The sequence below is a fragment of the Oryza sativa genome, chromosome 12, assembly GCF_034140825.1.
Source record: "Oryza sativa Japonica Group chromosome 12, ASM3414082v1".
Taxonomy (NCBI): domain Eukaryota; kingdom Viridiplantae; phylum Streptophyta; class Magnoliopsida; order Poales; family Poaceae; genus Oryza; species Oryza sativa.
The window spans coordinates 18,842,806-18,861,985 of NC_089046.1; the positions used below are offsets into that span (position 1 = coordinate 18,842,806).

Below are 19,180 nucleotides of genomic sequence, written 5' to 3' on the forward strand. Positions count from 1 at the left end.
TGTCAAAACTAGTGCAAATGAGGCCACTCGGCGGTTTGGAAGGTGGTTTTGGCTGACGTGGCGTTTACGTGGCTGATTTGACTAGGTCTTCGTCCTACGTGGCATTGACGTGATAATTCTATCCCGGAAAAATAATAAAAACTGTGGACCCACATGTCAGTTACACAAAAAATAATAATTTAAAAATGGTGGGGCACACATGTCATCCTCACTCCTTTCTTCATCCCTCTCCCTTCTCTCTCTTCTTCCTCATCCTCACTATTCTCTTCTTCCCTCTCTCTCTCTCTCTTCTCAGGGAGCGCGGAGCGGACGGGCAGGTGGGCGGCGGAGCAGGCGAGCGAGGCGGGCTGTCCGAGCTCCGGCGGTGGCGGCTCGGCGTGCACCGTGACGGGGATCCCCAAGATGGTGGACAACGGTGCCAGCGACGAGAGTCTCGATCGTGGGAGAGGAGGCGCTGCGGTGGCCAGAGCCGGGGTGGTGGGCGCCGCAGCGGGGGCCGGGGTGGCGGGGGTGGTCGGTGTGGCGGCAGGCACGAGCGTCTTGTTGTAGGAGACCGGTGGCGTGGTGGTCGGCGCCGCTGTGGGGTCCTGCACCAACCGCATCCTCGCCCTCAGTACTGCCGCCACCGCCGTTGAACTCCATCTCCTTCTCGGGTGTGACGGCGATGGAGGGCGGCACCTTCTTGGCTCGCGTGGCGGCGATGGCGCTGGAGTGGTCGTCCTCATCGTCGGAGCCCGCGGTCGAGCGCGCTGACGAGGCTGCGAAGGACGACGACTAGTCGGAGAGGAAGGCTGCGGCGAGCCGCCTCGCCGAGGTCGCCGGCTGCTGTCAGTGTCCGAAGAAGAGAGAGGATAACGGGAAGAAGAGGAGGGCAATGAGGATGACATGTGGGGCCTATGTGGGTCCCACCATTTTTTTATTTTGTGTGTGAAACTGACATGTGGGTCCCACGAGTTTTATTATTTTTTTGGATCGAATTGTCACGTATGCGCCATGTCAGTTGAAGACCGAGTCAAATTAGCCACGTAGTCGCCACATCAGCCAAAACCGCTATCTAAACCGCCAAGGGACCTCATCTGCACCGGTTTTGATAGTTGAGGGACCCGTTGTATCTGGTTTTCTGGTTGAAGGATGAAAATCAGATTCTTTGACAAGTTAAGGGACCTCAGATGAACTTATTCCGGTCCGTGCTAGCCTAGCCTGACCTTTGGGTCATGTCTGGGCCTTTGCCTCGGCCCGACGGGCCGGCCCGACACATGAAGGCAAAACAGATGAGCGAGCCAAAATAGACTTATTCCAATCATATAAAGAACAACCCAAAGAGATGAGGGATGCAAAATAGGCTTATTCTAGCTGTATAAGTGGCGGCCCAAAGAAATGAGGGGGCAAAATGGACTTTTTCCAAGGAAGAGCACTGTGAGCTTTTGAGACTTCGGGCCGACCCGGCATGGCCTGAATCTTATTGGATTGTGCCTGGACCGTTGATGCAACAAGTGGGCGGGCTGTGCCGGCCCGACTGATCTCTTGCCCAGGCCCGATCATGCCTGGCCGGGCAGCCCGTTTGGCATCTATACTCGTATGTAGGGTTGGTGGTAATGGGCTCATCTTTTTTGGGTCTACTATACACAACTTAAGTTATGGCTCCTAGAATTGCAAGGACCCTGTGTAGAAGCACATGCCAGACTTTCTTAGAGAGGGGCTAACGATTTAGTACGACAGCTTCATTTTGCTAATCGCCCTCTTGATTCATATACAAAATTCCTAGGAATCGATTGGATCCAACTGCTTTTATTTTGTTGTTGGAATCCGTAAAGGAATAGTGCCTTCATTGAAACCTAGGTAGTTAAATTCAGTGTAGAGAAATCAAGATGCATATTACCTACTCCCTTCGTCCCAAAAAAAATCCCATTCCTAGCATATCAAGATGGAGATAGTGAAGAGTGAGAATGACTAAAATGCTCTTAATGGTTAAAAAAAATAATAAAAGTGATATGTAGGTAAATGCTGAGGGTAGGTAGAATGATATAAGTTGATTTTTTGTGGGACAAAATTTAAACTTTAGAAATTGAGTTTTTTTTTGGATGAAAGAGGTAAGTGGAAGTCACGTATCATCAAGATAGACGACTAGCTTGACATCTCGATGGATTGCATGGAGGAAGCAGAGCAACAAAGTTGATATGATCCCTTAGCACTCAAGGCGACGGTAAAAACATGGAAAAAAAAGAGATAAGAGGAGGGTGGGCAGTTTATTGTCTACTCCAAAAAGAGCAACTGTTAGACAAGCGGCCATTTTTTAATGCGAAGGTGGAATGGGATCTAGGCGGCCAAGCATCTGTTAGGAGTTTCATTTTCACAAACAGCCACAACTCTATAAGGACATCCACAATGTGAGCCACCTCTTGAGGACACTCGTAGGGAAACTCAGCTCGCAATGGTGGACACCTCTGGATGGGTTCCTCAAAATCTAAAGCAACTGGATGAAGGTACTCAACCCTACAATGGGTGTCCCAAAACAAAAACCCACAGTGGGTGTTTTCCTATCCTAACCCTCTCTTCTTCCCCCATTCTCTCTCCTCTTTTTTCTCCGCCTCTTTCTCCTCCTCTTCTTTTTCTTCACTCCCTCCACCGGGTTTCACTCCCTCCGCTCGGTGGCGTCGCCGTCCTCGATCCCCCTCCCTCTCCCTCTCTTTCCCGCGAGCGCCGACGCCACCTCCCTCCTCGCCCTCCCCAGCCGCCGCCGCTTTATCCTCTCTCTCTCGCCCTCTTGTTGCCGCCGCTCTCTCTCTCATTTTTTTGCCGCCGCCTCTCTTACTCGCCATCGCCGCCGGCGGCTGGAGGGGGCAAATCCGGCACCGTCATGGGCGGATCTGGCCCCCCTGCGGCCAGATCGGGCAGGAGACCGTGGCATGCCGGCGGTGGCGGGCGCGGTGTGGGCAGAAGAGGCCGAGGCGCAGGTGGAGTCGTCGCCGGGTCATTGTCGTCGTCTCCATCATGGAAGCCGAGCCCGTCGTTGGCTGGTGGCCACCGGCCGCCGCGGCGCGAGGAAGCCGTCTCCTCCTGTCGCCGGCTGGTGGCCGACGGCTACCGCGGCGGATTCTCGTCGTTGTCGCCTCTCTCTCCTTTCTCTCTCTCTCTCTCTCTATCTCTCATCGCCATGCCATCGGTGAGGGGCAAAAAGGGGAACACCAGGGGAGGAGGCAGGGGACGGGGCACCGGGTCGCCGCAATACGTAGCCTCGAGGGAGTATCTCCGGAAAAAGCGAGCTGAGGAGCTAGAGGCGCGTGTTCCCCGCGTGGGGGTCGCGCCTCTCTCCAGGGACACGCCGCGCGGACGGACGGCGGACGGCGTGAGCGGGGGACGACCCAGGGGCACCCATTGTGGATGGCCTAAGGTTCGATCAGGAGGAGGCATAATTATGACTCGTGTCCTGCCACCATGGGCCGATGGCCTGTATCCTCCTCTCCCTCCAATATAACATAAAAACAAAACCCTGCGTCGGGAACATGTGATGCCCCCTTGTACATTCCCACCAGTCTCCACATGTTAAGTCATTAGATTCATGCTTGACACCACCATAGTTCCATACCTGGAACTGGCGTTCTGGACAACATGGTCATTCCCTGTTAAAACTGATCACATCATTGAGTTCACAACTCTCGGAAACACATTTTTGAATAAGATGTTCTCATTGATCATTCCACATAGCATGACATCCATCTCCTCTTATCTAGGGATGCAAGCGGACCGACCTGCAAACCCGCTTATAGGTGTAATTAGTGGGTAACCCGCATATTAACTCACAGTTACTTACTAATTCGATCTATAAATGGGTTTATGTATTGATCCATTTGCATTTCTAGATATGGTAAGCTAGGCCACGATGTGAAAACTCATGAGTTACCAGTTAAATATATAAGTAGATTCACGGGTCGGCCCACATGCATCCCTACTCTTATCCCACTATTTGGATTCTTAAGATTTTTGCTTGTTGTACTTTACGTGCTCGCGATGGACGAATTAAGGCCGCGTTCGTCAGAAGTGATGTGGATAGCTTTTGGAGCGCAATCTGGTGTCGTCTGGTGTTTGAAAATCCAAAACCCCCAACAGGTCACCTTATCGCTTGGAATTTTCGGATTTTGTAAAAAAAATTTGAATTTGATCAAAGTTTATTCAAATACAATCAAAATTTATTATAATTTCTCGAAATCTCAAAATTTCGTAAATTTCAGTGCCACCGAAATTTTGGCCGAAATTCGAAAGCGCAGCCCGTCCCCCTACTGGTGTGAGGGAGCGGGACACGGACACGCTAATCCGATCCGGTGTCGTGCGGTATCTGGAGACGTACGTACGGGGTACGGATTGGTGTATTCTGTACTCCGAATACATCAGAAACGATTCGAATCTACTAGTACGGACGCGGTACGGATTCGTGTATTCCGTATTCGAATCTAGGAGTAGTACAGTAACTAGCACCACCACTACCACGCGTATAAATACAGGCCACGTACGCCCGTGTCTAAACCGCTTGCCGAAAAATCCCGCGAGACAAATCGAGGCGACGCGCGCGTTCGAGAGCTCGTTCCCGCGACATCGATGGCGTCGAGCAGCAGCAGCAGCAGCGACGATCTCGCCGCGAGCACCATCGACCTCGCGCTCGAGGAGAAGATCGCCGCCAACGCGCTCGGCGGCGGCAATGGCGGCGCGGAGGAGGAGGCGGCGGCGTGGGAGATCGACCTGTCGAAGCTGAGCATCCGCTCCGTCGTGGCGCAGGGGTACCACGGCACGCTGTTCCGGGCGGACTACGGCGGCCACGACGTCGCCGTGAAGGTGCTCGACTGGAGGGAGGACGGCTACTCGACGCCGGAGCAGATCGCCCACCTGCGCGCGTCGCTCGCCGACCTCGCCGCCGTCTGGCACTCGTTCGAGCACCCCAACGTGGCGCGCTTCTTCGGCGCGTCCATGGGCACCACCGACCTCAACATCCCGGCCGCCGCCTCCGCCGCCGGCGGCGGCGAGCAGCGCAACACCGGCGAGAAGCCGCCGGCGGACAGGGCGTGCTGCGTGGTGGTCGAGTTCCTCGGCGGCGGGACGCTCAAGAAGTACCTGATCGAACACTACCGGAGCAAGCTCCCCTACGGCGAGGTCGTCCGCCTCGCGCTGTCCATGGCGCGCGGCCTCAGCTTCCTCCACGCCAACAATATCGTCCACCGCGACGTCAAGACGGAGAACATGCTCTTCCTCGGCGGCGGCGGCGGCGGCGACCTCAAGATCGCCGACTTCGGCGTGGCCCGCGTGGAGGCGCGCGACCCGAGGGAGATGACCGGCGCGACGGGCACGGTGGGGTACATGGCGCCGGAGGTGCTCGTCGGGAAGCCGTACAACCGCAAGTGCGACGTGTACAGCTTCGGCATCTGCCTGTGGGAGACGTACTGCTGCGAGATGCCCTTCACGTTCGGGCTCAGCGTCGCGGAGGCGTCGGCGGCGGTGGCGCAGCGGGGGATGCGGCCGCCGATCCCGCCGTGCTGCCCGCCCGCCATGGCGCGCGTCATGGCGAGGTGCTGGGACGCCGACCCGGCGGCGCGGCCGGAGATGGAGGAGGTGGTGCGGATGCTGGAGGCGCTCGACACGAGCAATGGCGGCGGGATGGTGGCGCCGGGGAAGATGAAGAAGAAGAAGAAGACGACGAAGAAGAAGAAGAACGAGGAGGAGAAGATGCCAGGGTGCTTCTGCTTCTTCGGTCGCTCGTAGATTTGTTTTTCACCTGCATTGGCAGCCTTTTCTTTTTCAAGTCGTGTCTACTGACTACTACTAATAAGTTGTAAGTAATGAGCAGTTGTAATAAGTTGTACTTCTTGTCTTAGTTTATAGTGTTAGCTACTAGACGTCTGTTTCATGTTATTGTTATAAGCTATTTTAATTTTCTTTCTAACTAAATTTTAAGTTTAATCAAGTATATATAAATATATAATAATATTTTTAATACACCGTCTTGATGCCCAGCTTCTCCATAGTACCAACTTGTCGATATCAGCTCTCTTTTAAGCCCATCGTCCTTTGGATTTGATGGCCACCGATGCTCTTGAAAGAGAGTTGACATCGACATGTGGGTACTGCACAACACCCTTCCCTAACTCCTCTCACAACCCACGCATAACGCATCACACGGTCGATTGATTGTTCCTCCTAAAATCTAGGAAGCGTCCTGTTGTTTCATATCTATAATCTATATCATACATATGTAATGATCATGTAATGTTTGTACTCGTATAAAGTCTCTATAATCCACGCGTAACCTAGCCCTACCTATATCCAGTCGGATGAGGCGCGCCAAACGCCACATACGTGTGTCAGGAACGAAAGGAACATAGGAAGCGGAGTCATGGCTATCGCGTCGTGCAGATGCCGCAAGGGAAAAAAATGGAGTAACGATGAGAAAAATTACCAATTTTTTAAGTAGTGACGATATAAAGCTAGGTCGATCTTGGCCGTTCCATGGTATAAAAATTAATTGGATTCCACCTATATAAAATTCAAATAAGCCAAAACCTTTAATATTGATGGTGGAGTACTTTGCAATTCAAATTTGTGATTAAAGCCTTAGATTTAGGGGCTGTTTGGAGGGGATTAAAAATTTTTAGTTCTTGTCACATCGGATATTTGAACACTAATTAGAAATATTAAGTGTAGACTAATTCGCGAGACGAATCTATTGAGCACAATTAATTCATGATTAGCCTATGTGATGCTACAACAAATATGTGCTTATTATGGATTAATTAGGCTTAAAAATATGTCACACGAATTAGCTCTTATTTATATAATTAGTTTTGTAAATAGTCTATATTTTATACTCTAAATTAATGTCCAAACATCTGATGTGTCAGGAACTAAAGTTTAGTCCCTGGATCTAAACACCACCTTAGTGTCCCCATAAAGGATTTGGAATAAGTTCACTTTGACCCCCTTAACTAGTGGTCGAATCTGTTTCGTATCCCTCAATACTTGATATTTCGACACCCCAATTATTAAAACCGGTGCAATTTGACTCTCTCGGTGGCTTTGGAGGGTAGTTTCACTGACGGCATATGTGGTGGTGTTGACCTAGCATTAGAGATGACAATGGGGACCCACGACCTGACACCCGACGGGTTTTTACTATATTAGGAGCTAATCATGTTATAATTCTTATACCCATGGGTCTGCTGACGGGCGAAAACTTTTACCCATTAGGTACGTGGGTATGGATCCGTTCTTTACCCACCCGTACCCATCAATCCGTGGGTGAAAAAAACCCATAGATTGAGCCTAAAACTATGAGAAATATAAGTCCTGACGACTACTAAATCATAGTATAAAACTCCTTTTCACATCTTAAGCGTTGTTCTAGTCTAGTTATATGAAATTATTATTTGATTTTTTTATGATGTAATTATGTAATGTGGTTGTATAATTTTTTACTCGTCTTTAAACACTAATGTTAATAGCATTGTTGCTAGATAAAATATTGATGGTTACAGTTTTAATATGGCTAATTAGAATACAAAAGAAATGCTACAAGTCAATTGTATGGGTATGGGTACCCGTTACCCGCACAGGTGTTTGTATGGGGATGATTTTGTACCCGCGACGGGTGTGGGTATTTAAGTAGGAATATTTAGTCATCGCGGGTGTTGTTATGGGGCAAGGGAACCCGATGGGTATGCACCCGTTGCCATCTCTACCTGGCATTCATTTCACGTGGCATTAACGTGGGATCTACATGTAAAGTTCCCATTCATCTGTCCCATTTCCTTTGCTTCCTCTGCTCCCGCACGCCAAGAGCATCGCTGTCCGTCCCTCGCGCGCCCGCTCACGCTCTCTCGTCCACGACCCCCCCTGGGGCCCGCGACCACACCTCTGCCATGGAGGCGGCGGCTGCCACCGCCACCACCTTCTCCCATCTGCGTGTTCCTTACCGGCGGCCTGCTCTTACCCGGAGGTCGGAGATGGACAAGCTAAACAGGGTGTTCAAACACGGTAGGCATGCGACATGAAGTTGTGGCCAAGCTTTACTTGTCTGCCGCCTGCTGAGTCCGTGGTCTGCCACCGTGCCAGTCCACCGTCACCGTGGGGTTCGACGTGCTAAGCGGGCTGCTCGCCTGCCAGCCAAACAGGCCGCTCACCACGGTGGACGTGCTCTGGTGCGCGCGGTTCACGGAAGCTGACATGCCGCCCACCCGTACCCCTATTCCAAACCCACTAGCAACATTGCTGGCCGGCCCTCCAACAGCCGCCTCCCACGCCGCTGCCATCGCCGGCCATGGCTGCTATTCCTCTTCCTCGTCTTCACACCACCTCCACCCTCCCTTCCCTAGTCCGGCTCGCCACCACCACCCTCCCCCGGTCTGGCTCACCACCGGTGTCCTCCCTAGGTCCGGTCATCGCTCGAGAGGGGGAGGGGCGTCGAAGGTGTTTCGCAACGCGGTTGACGAGGAGGTGTGTCGGAGGTGTCTCGCGACATGGTTGGTGGCGGTTGGTGGGGAGGGGCGTCAGCAGAGTCTATCTGGAGTAGGTTGGCCGAGAGGGGCGCCGGCGGCGTTGCGCGCGAAGGTGGGGCGTCAGTTTCGATGGCGGCGCACGCTGAGGTTGGCATGAGAGGGAAGGTGCAGCTATGACGGGAAAGGGAAGGAGCGGAACGACGACGCTTAGGGTTATGCGACGGGTGGCGTTGCGTGCGAGAGGAAGAGGAGAGGAGTCGTGCGTGGCAGCATTGGGTAGGGGTGGGCGCGGAATCAACGACGCCGTTCGAGGTAGGGTTCCAGCTGTTGGGATACGCGTAGGCTACGATAGCATAAATCAAAATTTTCTATCATGTAAACCAGGAACCATGCAAGTATTAGATCATAGATCGTTACCACTCGACGCGCTGTGCAGCGGAAGAAGACGCTGAGAAGCGAAGGAACTCTCGTGAAGCAGCGCGCGTCGATGTAGGGGAAGTAGTAGATCGCACCGGCTCGACCTTCTCTTCCTCGTGCGTTCTCCTCGTCGTACTCCCACGCCAATCAGCATCGCAAACCAGTGGCGCCTCTACCGGTATCCACACGTACAGGGACGGAACGCCACACGCAGATGTGCTAGCACCCGCGTGCGACTAGGGTTTTGCTCGGGGAGGGAAGTGACGGCTAGGGTTTCTCACGTGATGCAATGCCTCCGCCGGTCACACCCCTCATGAATATATAGGATCCATCACTCGGGCCTCCAAGGCCCGTAGGACTCCTATTCAGATCTCTATCCGAATTAAGCTCATATTGGATCTCCATCCAATCCCCTTTATTCCGGCCCATTAAGCGTGCGACCCTGTAGGTTCATATATACTCGGCTGTAACCCGAAAACTCCTTTTCGGTCCACGCGTCAACAGCAGTCCCTAGCAGAATGTATTGACCCACCGGGCATACATAAAGATCATATCGGCTGAACCTCTAGTGTATACTTGTATGAACCCCTTTGCCTCACGATATCAATTAAGCTTAAGGCTAGATATGTGCCATCTTCTAATAGCTCAATCATTCACTGAACCTGTTGATAGATTATATAACTTGTGATTGACTCCTCAATCACCTTTGGCATGGCCATGCACTTCCATAATCTACAACATCGAGGGGCCTAGAGATATCTCTCCATAGGAGGGGTAAATCCCATCTTGATTATTTATATCACACTACATGTTTCATAGCATATCTGAAAACTACTTTTATAGCTACCCATTTACGGAGTAGCGTTTAATAGTCCTTAAGTAAGCTACTACACATGTTGAGAACCATGATAATCTCAGGTCTAAGGATTCAACACCAACACTAAATGAGATCACTGATGACACATGTCCTTAATAATATGGCTCTTGTAGTGTCTCATGTTGGGTCTATCCAACAACATGTTCACCAACATGTGTCCACATTATTAATTTGGTATCTCTATACCATGATCCATGAGACATGATCATCAATTAGTACATGTGCTGATAATATAAACAAACATATTTGTTCCACATATGATATTTGATCAGGGATCCTTTAGAAATAGTAACAAACAACATAAAGAGTCTCATGAAAGAATCACATATTCATTAAACAATAAGGAGTTATCTATTTCAAGGAACAATATCGGATAAATATGTAAACATAGTATGTGATACAATCATCTCTATGATTGCTTCTAGGGCATATCACTAACACCAACAACAACGCCACCTGGATCCCCCGCCTCCTGCCAGTCGCCGGCTCGCCGCTGCTCTGTCCCTTGCCCGCATGCCGCTGTCGCCGCTTGGTGCCGCCACTACCACGCCGGCCTAGGTGAAGAGAAATGGGGAGAGAGAGGGAGGGGGAAAGAAGGGAAGGAGAGATGATGATGTGGGCCTAGGGGTGTAAGTGGCTAACCCACGAAACCCACTTATAGGCTAAAATAAGCAGCGAGCCCGATTAGTTTGACCTATAAGTGGGTTCGCGGCTGACCCACTTACACCCCTATGTGGGCCCCACATGTCAGTGGGTCTCACAATATTTTTTTTTATGAATGACAAATTGGCCCCACATATTTTTTAATTCTATAATGCCGCGTAAGCGTCACCTCAACACCATGTAGAATGAAGACTAGGTTAAGACCGCGACATCAGCGAAACCGTCCTCCAAAACCGTCGAGAGAGTCAAATTACACCGGTTTTAAGAATTTGGGGGGGGGGGAGGGGGCAAGATATTTGGTATTATGGTTCAAGGATGTATGAATGAGATTCGGCCACTAGTTAAGGGAGTCCAGGTGAACTTATTCCAAGGATTTTTTATCTCAACAGTTGGGCCAGCTTGTATTCAATTTTTAGCGAGAATTGGTTCAAACCACCACCGGGCCAGTCCGTGCCGATTAGTACTCTGCGCAAGGGAAGATCTGGGCCCACAAATTGAAGATTCGGTGGGCCTAACTGCTCCGGCCCACTTATCATGGGCCGATTTAATTGATGAGAACACGTCGAGCGCCCAACGGCCCAAGACGCGACGCGACGCGACGCCGTGGCCTCGCCGGCGGCGTCAGCTCGTCGGTGTCGCCGCCGCTTGCTGTTGGCCGGCAATGGCGCGGAGGCGCCCCAAGAGCACGCGCGTACGGGCTTCCTCACCGCGGGTGGTGCCTGGCTCGTCCCATCCGTCGCACCTCCCCCCTGGTGTTCACAGTTCTCACCGCTGCCACAGTTCTCGCCGTCGCCGGCAGGCACACCAAAGGCCGTAGCGCGGGCACGGCGGCCGGCCACCGTGCAGGTGATCTTCGCTCTCCCTAGCTTGAATCGAAAAATTTGGGGAGCATACCACTCACGGACCGCCCCCAATCACCTTCTCACTGTAGGTCGCGATACAGTTTCCCATCCGATTGGGGATGGGGTGCTGTGTGTGTAATTTAGTTGATTTCATATGTGAATCGACCAAATGACATCACCACTGGAGTGCGGATTTTGTGCCGGATTCCTGCGTTTCAGTGCCATATGGGAGCACGAGCATGAGCATGGGACTCCGGATGTGCATCCGAGAAATTGCACACAAGACACAGATGCATATGCAGTGTTGATTACTGCTTCTGCTTGCGTGTTCAGGTGGTTGGTAGATCAGACAACACTACTTCGAATATGGTTTTTCATCCTTTCTAGGGCTGCAATATTGTAGTACTAATTGTCTTGCAAAGCATTGTGTATGTATGCAATCAGCGATTGTACCACCTTTCTTGCTTTTTGTTTTTTCTTAAAAATGGTTATGCTTTACATGGACAGACAGTGAGTTGCTTGGCTCCTTTGCCTCTCGGGGTTGCGGAGGCATTTATGAATTGGGCACAATATTACTTATTCAGGGGAAGGGGGGAACAAACGATTCATACAAATCCTCTTTTGACAGTATGGGATTTCTCGCTCAAATCTAGAAGAACAAGAACAACAAGGAGAAAAATAGAATATGGATATTTATGTTCTTTTATCTGCAACTTCCTGGCATTTTTCATGTGTATTTTGAAGCCTGAACAAGTGTGCTTCACACTTCACAAATAGGTGCTTCCTCTTGATATGTTCCCGTTTGATTTGTTATGTCAATATATGACGGATTCTCTTCTAACTATTTCCATGCATAGATCAGGTGAGTACACAAAGTGCGTAGAACTAGCTGCTGTTCTCTGCAATTTGACCATTGGAGTTTCACTCTAGTAGTATGTATACTAGGTAAGCTTATGCTAATGGTGCAATAATGAACATTCTGTATATAAAAAACTTACAACCTTGTCATGGTCCCAAATTATCTTCTGTTCCAAGATCTTATATTGCTCAATTTTCCCTATGATCTTAACTCAAGTCAGCAAGAAATACATTAAGCATGAGCTGGGGTGCTGCTGTCATGGAGCTTGTGACTGGAGCCAATGCATGGAGTGAAAACTTTACCTGTGTTACTTTAGTTGTTTCATCTGCATTCTCTGATGGATAAGGTCAGTTGGGAATTCTTCAAACTTCAAGCGTTTGGTTCTAGGAGTTCTAACAACAACCTAGAAATGGAGGAAAGAGGTAAAACTTTGTTCACAAACTGAAGGGTTCTCCTTTTGCTGCCAAAACTATTGGGCATTTGATGAGAAGGAATCTAGACACTACGCATTGGAGCAATATATTGAATAGTGGACTGTGGAAGTGGGATATAATGGAAATATTTACAAGATGACTAACGCAGGAGAAAAAGAAAGCATCCAAAGAAAATTGAACCCATTGTAGCCAATCAAGAACAGAGATCGTAAGAGATTCTTTCATCCCTTGGTGAGGTATTATCTCTTGGTGGACTTATTGTATGTTCAGATAATGCTGATCTTGGTAAATTGGTCCTTGGTTACTCCGATTTGTTGGATATTAGATTTATCTTCTACGGGATCTTGTTCTAATTATCATCTTATTAGAATCCATCCATGTTAGCAGTATTACTTTGCAAGATTAAAGAGCTCTTTATATTTTTCTGAATGTGATGGTACATCATATGTTGCTTCTTGATGTTACTAATTTATTTGGAGGCTTCATGGTTGACCTATTGGATCAATTTTGTCGTGGTGTTAGTACAATGGTATCAATATTATTCTGTTGTTCGATCCAATTGGCTCAAAACAATGAGCTGGTATGAACCCACAGTTTTAGACTGCAATATCAGAAGGTACATCAGCCATGATTGAGATGGAATATGACTCCACAGTATTTTATTCTTTGGCCATCGTGTAGTTATTGGTGGTACAATGATTTACAATGGTATCTATGTGTTGTTTTTGTGTGTGTGTGTGTTTGTTGTTTATTTTCAGAAGGAGCCTTTATTGCTGTTTTTTTTCTCTCTTCCTTGCTCCTTATTCACCTGTAAGAATTGGGAGCGGCAGATTGAAGGCAAAGCGCAAGTGCTTTGCTTTTTCTTGGAGTGTTTCTCAGGTAATTGGAGGTTATATTCATCATTTTACCAGTTGAGCCTGTAATCCGTAAAACCAACACTGTTATTGTGTTTGTTTGTTTTTGTTTTTGTTTTTGTTTTTTTTTTTGCGGGGGGCTGTTATTGTGTGTTACCATATGTTTTACTGAACAAATGTTTGCTTCTAACATCAAATGGCTACAATTCTGTCAGCATCTATGGGTTCAGGTTAATTATAAGCTGCCATCTATCCCTATTGGTGATCTGTATTATGTACTGTCTTTCGCCCTCTAAAAGTGTTTTCTTGAAACAATTTGCTGATGTTGCGATTGAGACTCTATGCAACTACAAGTTGTTCCTGTTTTTTTCTGGATCTGGCTGAGTTTGAATATTGAATTGCGTGGAATGTGTTTCATTGAAATGTAATTCAGCAAAACTTTCAAGAGCATTATGTTATTACTTAGAACACATATATAAAATTTTTATTCACCAATTATTTTTCGTTTACAAATACGCCGTTTCGCTTATTCCCCGAATAAGTGAATCGATGGGGCTGGTAGTCTCTGTGGTTTGCACTCCATATGTCTCCGTGACATTTTTCTCTTCCTTTTGCTTTTGTGAAGACATAATAAAAAATTTTCTTGCTCTTGCAGGAATATGTGTGAGTTAAGCTTTCAGTGAGGGTGCACCCAACATTTTAAGGAATTTTTTTTATAACTTCTACCATTCCACATTCCCAGTTTTATCCCTGTTCTTCACACCAGTCTATGCAAATGAGATTCACTAAAATGAGCTGGGGAGCTGCTGCCCGAGGGATCCAGACAGCCACAGGGTTTGTTACAAGCGTCAATACATGGGCTGAATTCTTCAATTGTCTGAGCTCAGCCATTTCATCTGCATGCTCTTGGATCAACATTCATCAGAAACCACAGAACGATTTTGTAAAGGAAGAAATCCAGCATCTGCAAAGCGATTTATGGCAGCTACAGACAACTCTGCCAAAAATGCGCAACCTTGTTGAGATACTTGAGTGGCAAATCTATAAAAAACCAGCTGCAGAACTCCTCCCACATATCAAGGATGCATTGCTAGATGCTGAAGACATCATTGATGAATTTAATTACTATGAGCTCAAGGCAAAGATAGAGGGGAGAATAGAGGAATGCCTAACATCGTCTGGATGCCAGGAATTCTATATGAGTGTCATTCGAGGAAGCTTTAACAGAGTGAAAGAAATCCAAGAGAAGCTAGACCATCTACATCGTCAGTCTATGGACTTGGGCTTGCATTGTGCAGCACAAAGATTTGACAAAATTGTTAGGCCAGAAACAAGTTCTTTTCTTAACAGTCAGATTTTTGGACGGCAAGAAGAAGAGAAAATGGTGTTGGAGTTGTTAGGAGTACAATTACAAGCTAATGCTGGCTACAAACGCAAGCGAAGCAGTAGAGTGGAGGTCTTGCCAATTGTTGGACTGGGAGGTGTAGGAAAGACTACTTTGGCCCAACAAATTTGCAAGAATCAAATGGTGAAAGCTCACTTTGATATGATCCTTTGGGCATGTGTATCAGATGACTTTAACGCAAAGAGGTTAACTAAAGAGGTAATCCAATCTTCCAAGAAAGAAACATCATTTGACAATTTGGATTCTCTTCAGTCTATTTTAAAAGATACTGTTGAGTTAAAAAGGTTTTTACTTGTACTAGATGACATTTGGGATGATGTCATGGCAGATGGTGGGCAAGATTGGCAAAGGTTTTGTGCACCGTTGTCAAATGCTCTTCAAGGAAGCATGATTTTGATCACCACCCGGTCACAGAAAGTTGCTGATAAGGTGCGGACAATGGATTGTTTTCCATTAGAAGGTCTAACTGAAGATGTTTTCTGGGAATTTTTCATTGTACAAGCATTTGGAACTGAGAGTTTATCCAAATACCCAGATCTGGAGGACATTGGTAGAAGCATAATTCTGAAATTGAAGGGTTCTCCGTTGGCTGCCAAAACTATTGGGCGTCTTTTGAGGACTAATTTGCATGCTTCACACTGAAATAACATATTGCAGAGTGAACTATGGAAGTTGGAGCAGGACAGGACAGATATTCTACCTGCCCTGCGTTTGAGTTATATGTATTTACCACCCCATCTAAAGAGGTGTTTCTCATTTTGTGCTGTGTACCCCAAAGACTACAGGTTTGAAAAGGATACCCTAGTCGACATATGGCTGGCAGAAGGTTTCGTTGAACATGCAAGTAGCTTTCCAACTGTAACTGTTGTGCAGCAATATTTTGAAGAGCTTCTAAGCCGATCCTTCTTTCAGAAAGTGACGCACGGCAAATATGTGATACATGACTTGATGCATGATATGGCACAGCTAGTTTCGCAAGATGAATGCTTCATCATAAGGAATGCAAATGACCTTCGAACAATCCCTTCCAATGTTCGCCATCTATCAATTTTCACAAAAAGATATATTGGATGCCATGATTTAATGGGACTATGCAGGTATAAGAAACTGCGCACCCTTTTGTGCAGTAAAGCTTTTATCAAAGGTGAGTTTGCTTCTGTACTTGGCAGCTGGTTTAAGGAGCTTCAACACATCCGTGTGTTGAGTTGTTCTCTTCCCATGATAGAAGATATACCTGAGGGCATCAGCAACTTAAAGCTTGTCGGCTACATTTACTTCTCAAGCCAACGTACTTTCAGCATCCTTCCTTCGTCATTTTGTTGTCTATATAACCTGAAACTCTAGATGCTTCAACATGTGTTTTCAGAAGCCTGCCTTGTGACTTTGGAAACCTGATCAGCCTAAGGAAATTTAGAGCGAAAAATTTCAGTTATCTCCCAGGAGAGGATTCACGCATGCAGTTTCTAAGAGGAGAGAGAATCAAAGTGTTGAAATATGTAAATCAGGTACAGGGAAGTTTGCTTGTCAATTTGCCTGGTCTCAAAAGTAAAAAGAATATTGGCCTTACTGTGTTGAAAAAGGAGAATAATCTCTACTCTCTCCATATATCTCAATTTGCAGAGGATGCTAGATATGAACAGGAACAATTGGAAGTCTGTGAAAACCTACATCCTCATCCGGATCTTCAACATTTGGAGGTCACTGGTTACCAAGGAGAGAATTTTTGTCCTAGCTGGTTCCTGCCTGACAACTTACCAAACATGATATCGCTTATATTTGAGGAGTGCCATAATGCTAAGAAGATATCATTGCATAGATTACCATGCACAGGATTCCAGTATTTGATTAACCTGTACATCATCGAATGCACAAATTTATCAAGCATCGAACAATTTCTGCAACCATGTCATATACCGGCTATCAAAATGATAAGCATAAAGGGATGCCAGGAGTTATCGTTGATATCAGCTGAAAGATTTGGAGGTTTTCGTTTCTTAGAAGCTTTGGTGATCCGTGATTGTCCAAGAATCAGTTGGGAAAATGGGCTGGCATTGCCGCCCACTCTCACAAGCCTTTCGTTGGTGAGGTGTGGGGATATTTCTAAGTGGATACCTGACTGTCTACTGAACCTATCCTCCCTTGTCCGCCTGCAGTTGGTTGGGCTTTCAGGGACAATGTTTATTCCTGGGAGTATCTGGAGGAATAATCTTCCATTGCTAGATTACTTGGAGATCTGTAATTTCCAAGAGCTTCGTTTTACTGGTGTACCAGAAGCAATTGAAGAAATAAACAATGTGCTTATTGACAAGTGCCCAATGCTGAAAGAACTAAAGCAGCCTTTCTCCAGAGGTGATGTTACCTTCTTGTGGGGGATTCCGACTAGTAAATGGTACTTGTCTTAACTGATTCCTTTCATCGAATTACCGTGTGTTATACTAAAGATTGGGGTTTGCTAACTTTAAGTCATGTAAAAAGTTGCTAATTTTTCATCACCTAAAATTACAGATTTCTAACCCTAAAACTGGCAGTGCTATGTAAATTGTAATGTATAAATTTAGTTACATTTTTCTGCAATTTTGTGTATGCATATGATTTACCTTATCTTTGACTCTATCTAAGTTTATCAATTTAAAGTTTATTTTATGTCTAAGTAAGAACAATTCATAGTTCAGCCTTTAGCCTATAATGAAGGGATTGCGTTTAAATAGAAACAAGGGACATGCTGAAAATGGTTAGATTTTCATTCAAGGGATGAAAAAGGTTACTACAGTTTTCAAAGATTTTAGTCACTCGAAAGCTAGATAACCCCCTAAAAATTATATTATGGCTTTCATCATCTGTGTTAAATGGTTAAATGATTTAAATACTTAAAAATGATGAATTAAATAGCATTGTGCTTATGGAATTTATGGGTTATATCCACCACAGAATTAAGGGAGATACAAATAGTTCTTATGAAGTTCTCATGCATTACCCTTGTTTCACATCCAGATAACAGGGCATTCCATTCTTGCACTTCTTTTCCTATTCCCATGTTTTGTTGGAGAGATTCTCTGTCCAAAGTGATAAATGAATAACATGTTTCAAAAATTCTATGACATAATATGCAGTGAATTTGTCATGCAAAATTAAATGATACAAAGATATCTACAATGGTTCTACGGGATCTAGAGACAAATAGTAAGTCGATACAAGAAGAGATGCCAACAGTACATCAAAATAAATAGTTCATGAACAGGTGAGGCTTATACAAGGTGTATTCACTTTCTGTTCGTTACAAACCAATCCATCTTGTTAGAAATCTAATCATCAATGCGGGATTCCGTCTTTCAATCATTCCAAATCAACAAGTAGCGGCATTTTCCACCTTGTTAGGAGGGGCATTTTCAAATACAGATTTGTTCCTTTGTGCCCAAATATTACATAATGCCATGGCGAAACAACTTTTTTTAGGACACGCAAAAGGCTTGCTATATTTGTATTAAGAAGAGAAGACATAGTTAGCCACGCTTTTACATACACTCTCCGTCTCATAGAAAACAAATCTATGATCCTATGATCCTAACAGGAGTCCCAAGCAGACCACCAGCTGAGGCAGCTTTCCTTCTGCTGCTATCGACAAATGCACCTCATCCACAATAGTTGCTATCAGCTGCACCTAGTTTTTGATCTCCCGGTTGAACACTCTGCTGTTCCGCTCTTTCTTGTGAAGGGTATTGTACTTGCAGCGAAGCGGCGCAAAAGTTTTCCACATTTGTCTGTCTCCCTCAAACTTGGCACGACCAATGAAGAATCGCTTGTAGGCTGATCTGGAAGAGTAAGGGCCCGATGCATCCCATCTCCAACAAAAATGAGTCTTGTTCAGCATGGTTCCTAACCCCTCCTCCCCGACACACAAAACGAAGTCTCTATTATTGCATGATTAATTGAGTATTTGCTAAATTTTTTTTAAAAAATGGATTAATATGATTTTTTAAAGCAACTTTCGTATAAAAACTTTTTGTAAAAAACACACCATTTAGCAGTTTAAAAAGCGTGCGCGCGGAAAACGAGGGAGAGGGTTGGGAACTACTACTACCGAACGCTGTAGGTATTCAAGCAGAACCTGTATTCCCAGGCCTCCCCTGATGGCATGTATCCAATGCTATCCTGCAACGCATCTGATACTGTTCTCTTTCGGCAAATGGATTTGGGTATCAGATGATAGATTGTCGGTGCTCAAGGTTCAATTCCAAGGTGAAACTGTGAATTAGTTTGGGTGGAAACGATCGCACTAATCCTGTGCGTCGCCTTCGTGTTAATATATATGTGATGGGAACAGCCCCCATCGTGGCGATACAGAGTTCGGCGCA

At 46.6% G+C, this 19,180-nt stretch overlaps 2 protein-coding genes and 1 long non-coding RNA gene across 5 annotated transcripts; all 3 read left to right on the top strand.

The window, feature by feature from the left end:
- The first annotated feature begins 4,554 nt into the window (after positions 1 to 4,554).
- Positions 4,555 to 5,748, top strand: LOC107279672 (serine/threonine-protein kinase 54-like). The gene has a single exon (XM_026021799.2). It carries the CDS (start codon positions 4,594 to 4,596, stop codon positions 5,746 to 5,748), a length of 1,155 nt encoding a protein of 384 aa, XP_025877584.2. The 5' UTR covers positions 4,555 to 4,593.
- A 5,256-nt stretch (positions 5,749 to 11,004) lies between these two features.
- Positions 11,005 to 12,289, top strand: LOC136354868 (uncharacterized). The gene is made up of 3 exons (XR_010738736.1): positions 11,005 to 11,280; positions 11,366 to 12,053; positions 12,134 to 12,289. It is a non-coding gene; the product is annotated as an uncharacterized lncRNA (long non-coding RNA).
- Positions 12,290 to 12,335: 46 nt separating this feature from the next.
- LOC4352246 (putative disease resistance protein RGA3) lies at positions 12,336 to 17,402 on the top strand. Of its 3 annotated transcripts, none has more exons than XM_015765165.3 (2): positions 12,336 to 13,448; positions 14,079 to 17,402. In XM_015765165.3, exon 2 carries the CDS (start codon positions 14,193 to 14,195, stop codon positions 15,468 to 15,470), a length of 1,278 nt encoding a protein of 425 aa, XP_015620651.1. In that variant the 5' UTR covers positions 12,336 to 13,448; positions 14,079 to 14,192; the 3' UTR covers positions 15,471 to 17,402. The 3 variants fall into 3 exon arrangements, 2 of the variants coding, with proteins under 2 accessions (XP_015620651.1, XP_025878085.1); XM_026022300.2 differs by having other exon boundaries at positions 12,674 to 12,805; XR_003240163.2 differs by lacking the exon at positions 12,336 to 13,448 and having other exon boundaries at positions 14,079 to 16,333; positions 16,449 to 17,402.
- Positions 17,403 to 19,180: the final 1,778 nt, after the last annotated feature.

What these genes read in the sequence shown, in the direction of transcription:
- LOC107279672 (XM_026021799.2), top strand. Translation starts at nt 4,594, where the DNA reads ATGGCGTCGAGCAGCAGCAGCAGCAGCGACGATCTCGCCGCGAGCACC.
- LOC4352246 (XM_015765165.3), top strand. Translation starts at nt 14,193, where the DNA reads ATGCAAATGAGATTCACTAAAATGAGCTGGGGAGCTGCTGCCCGAGGG.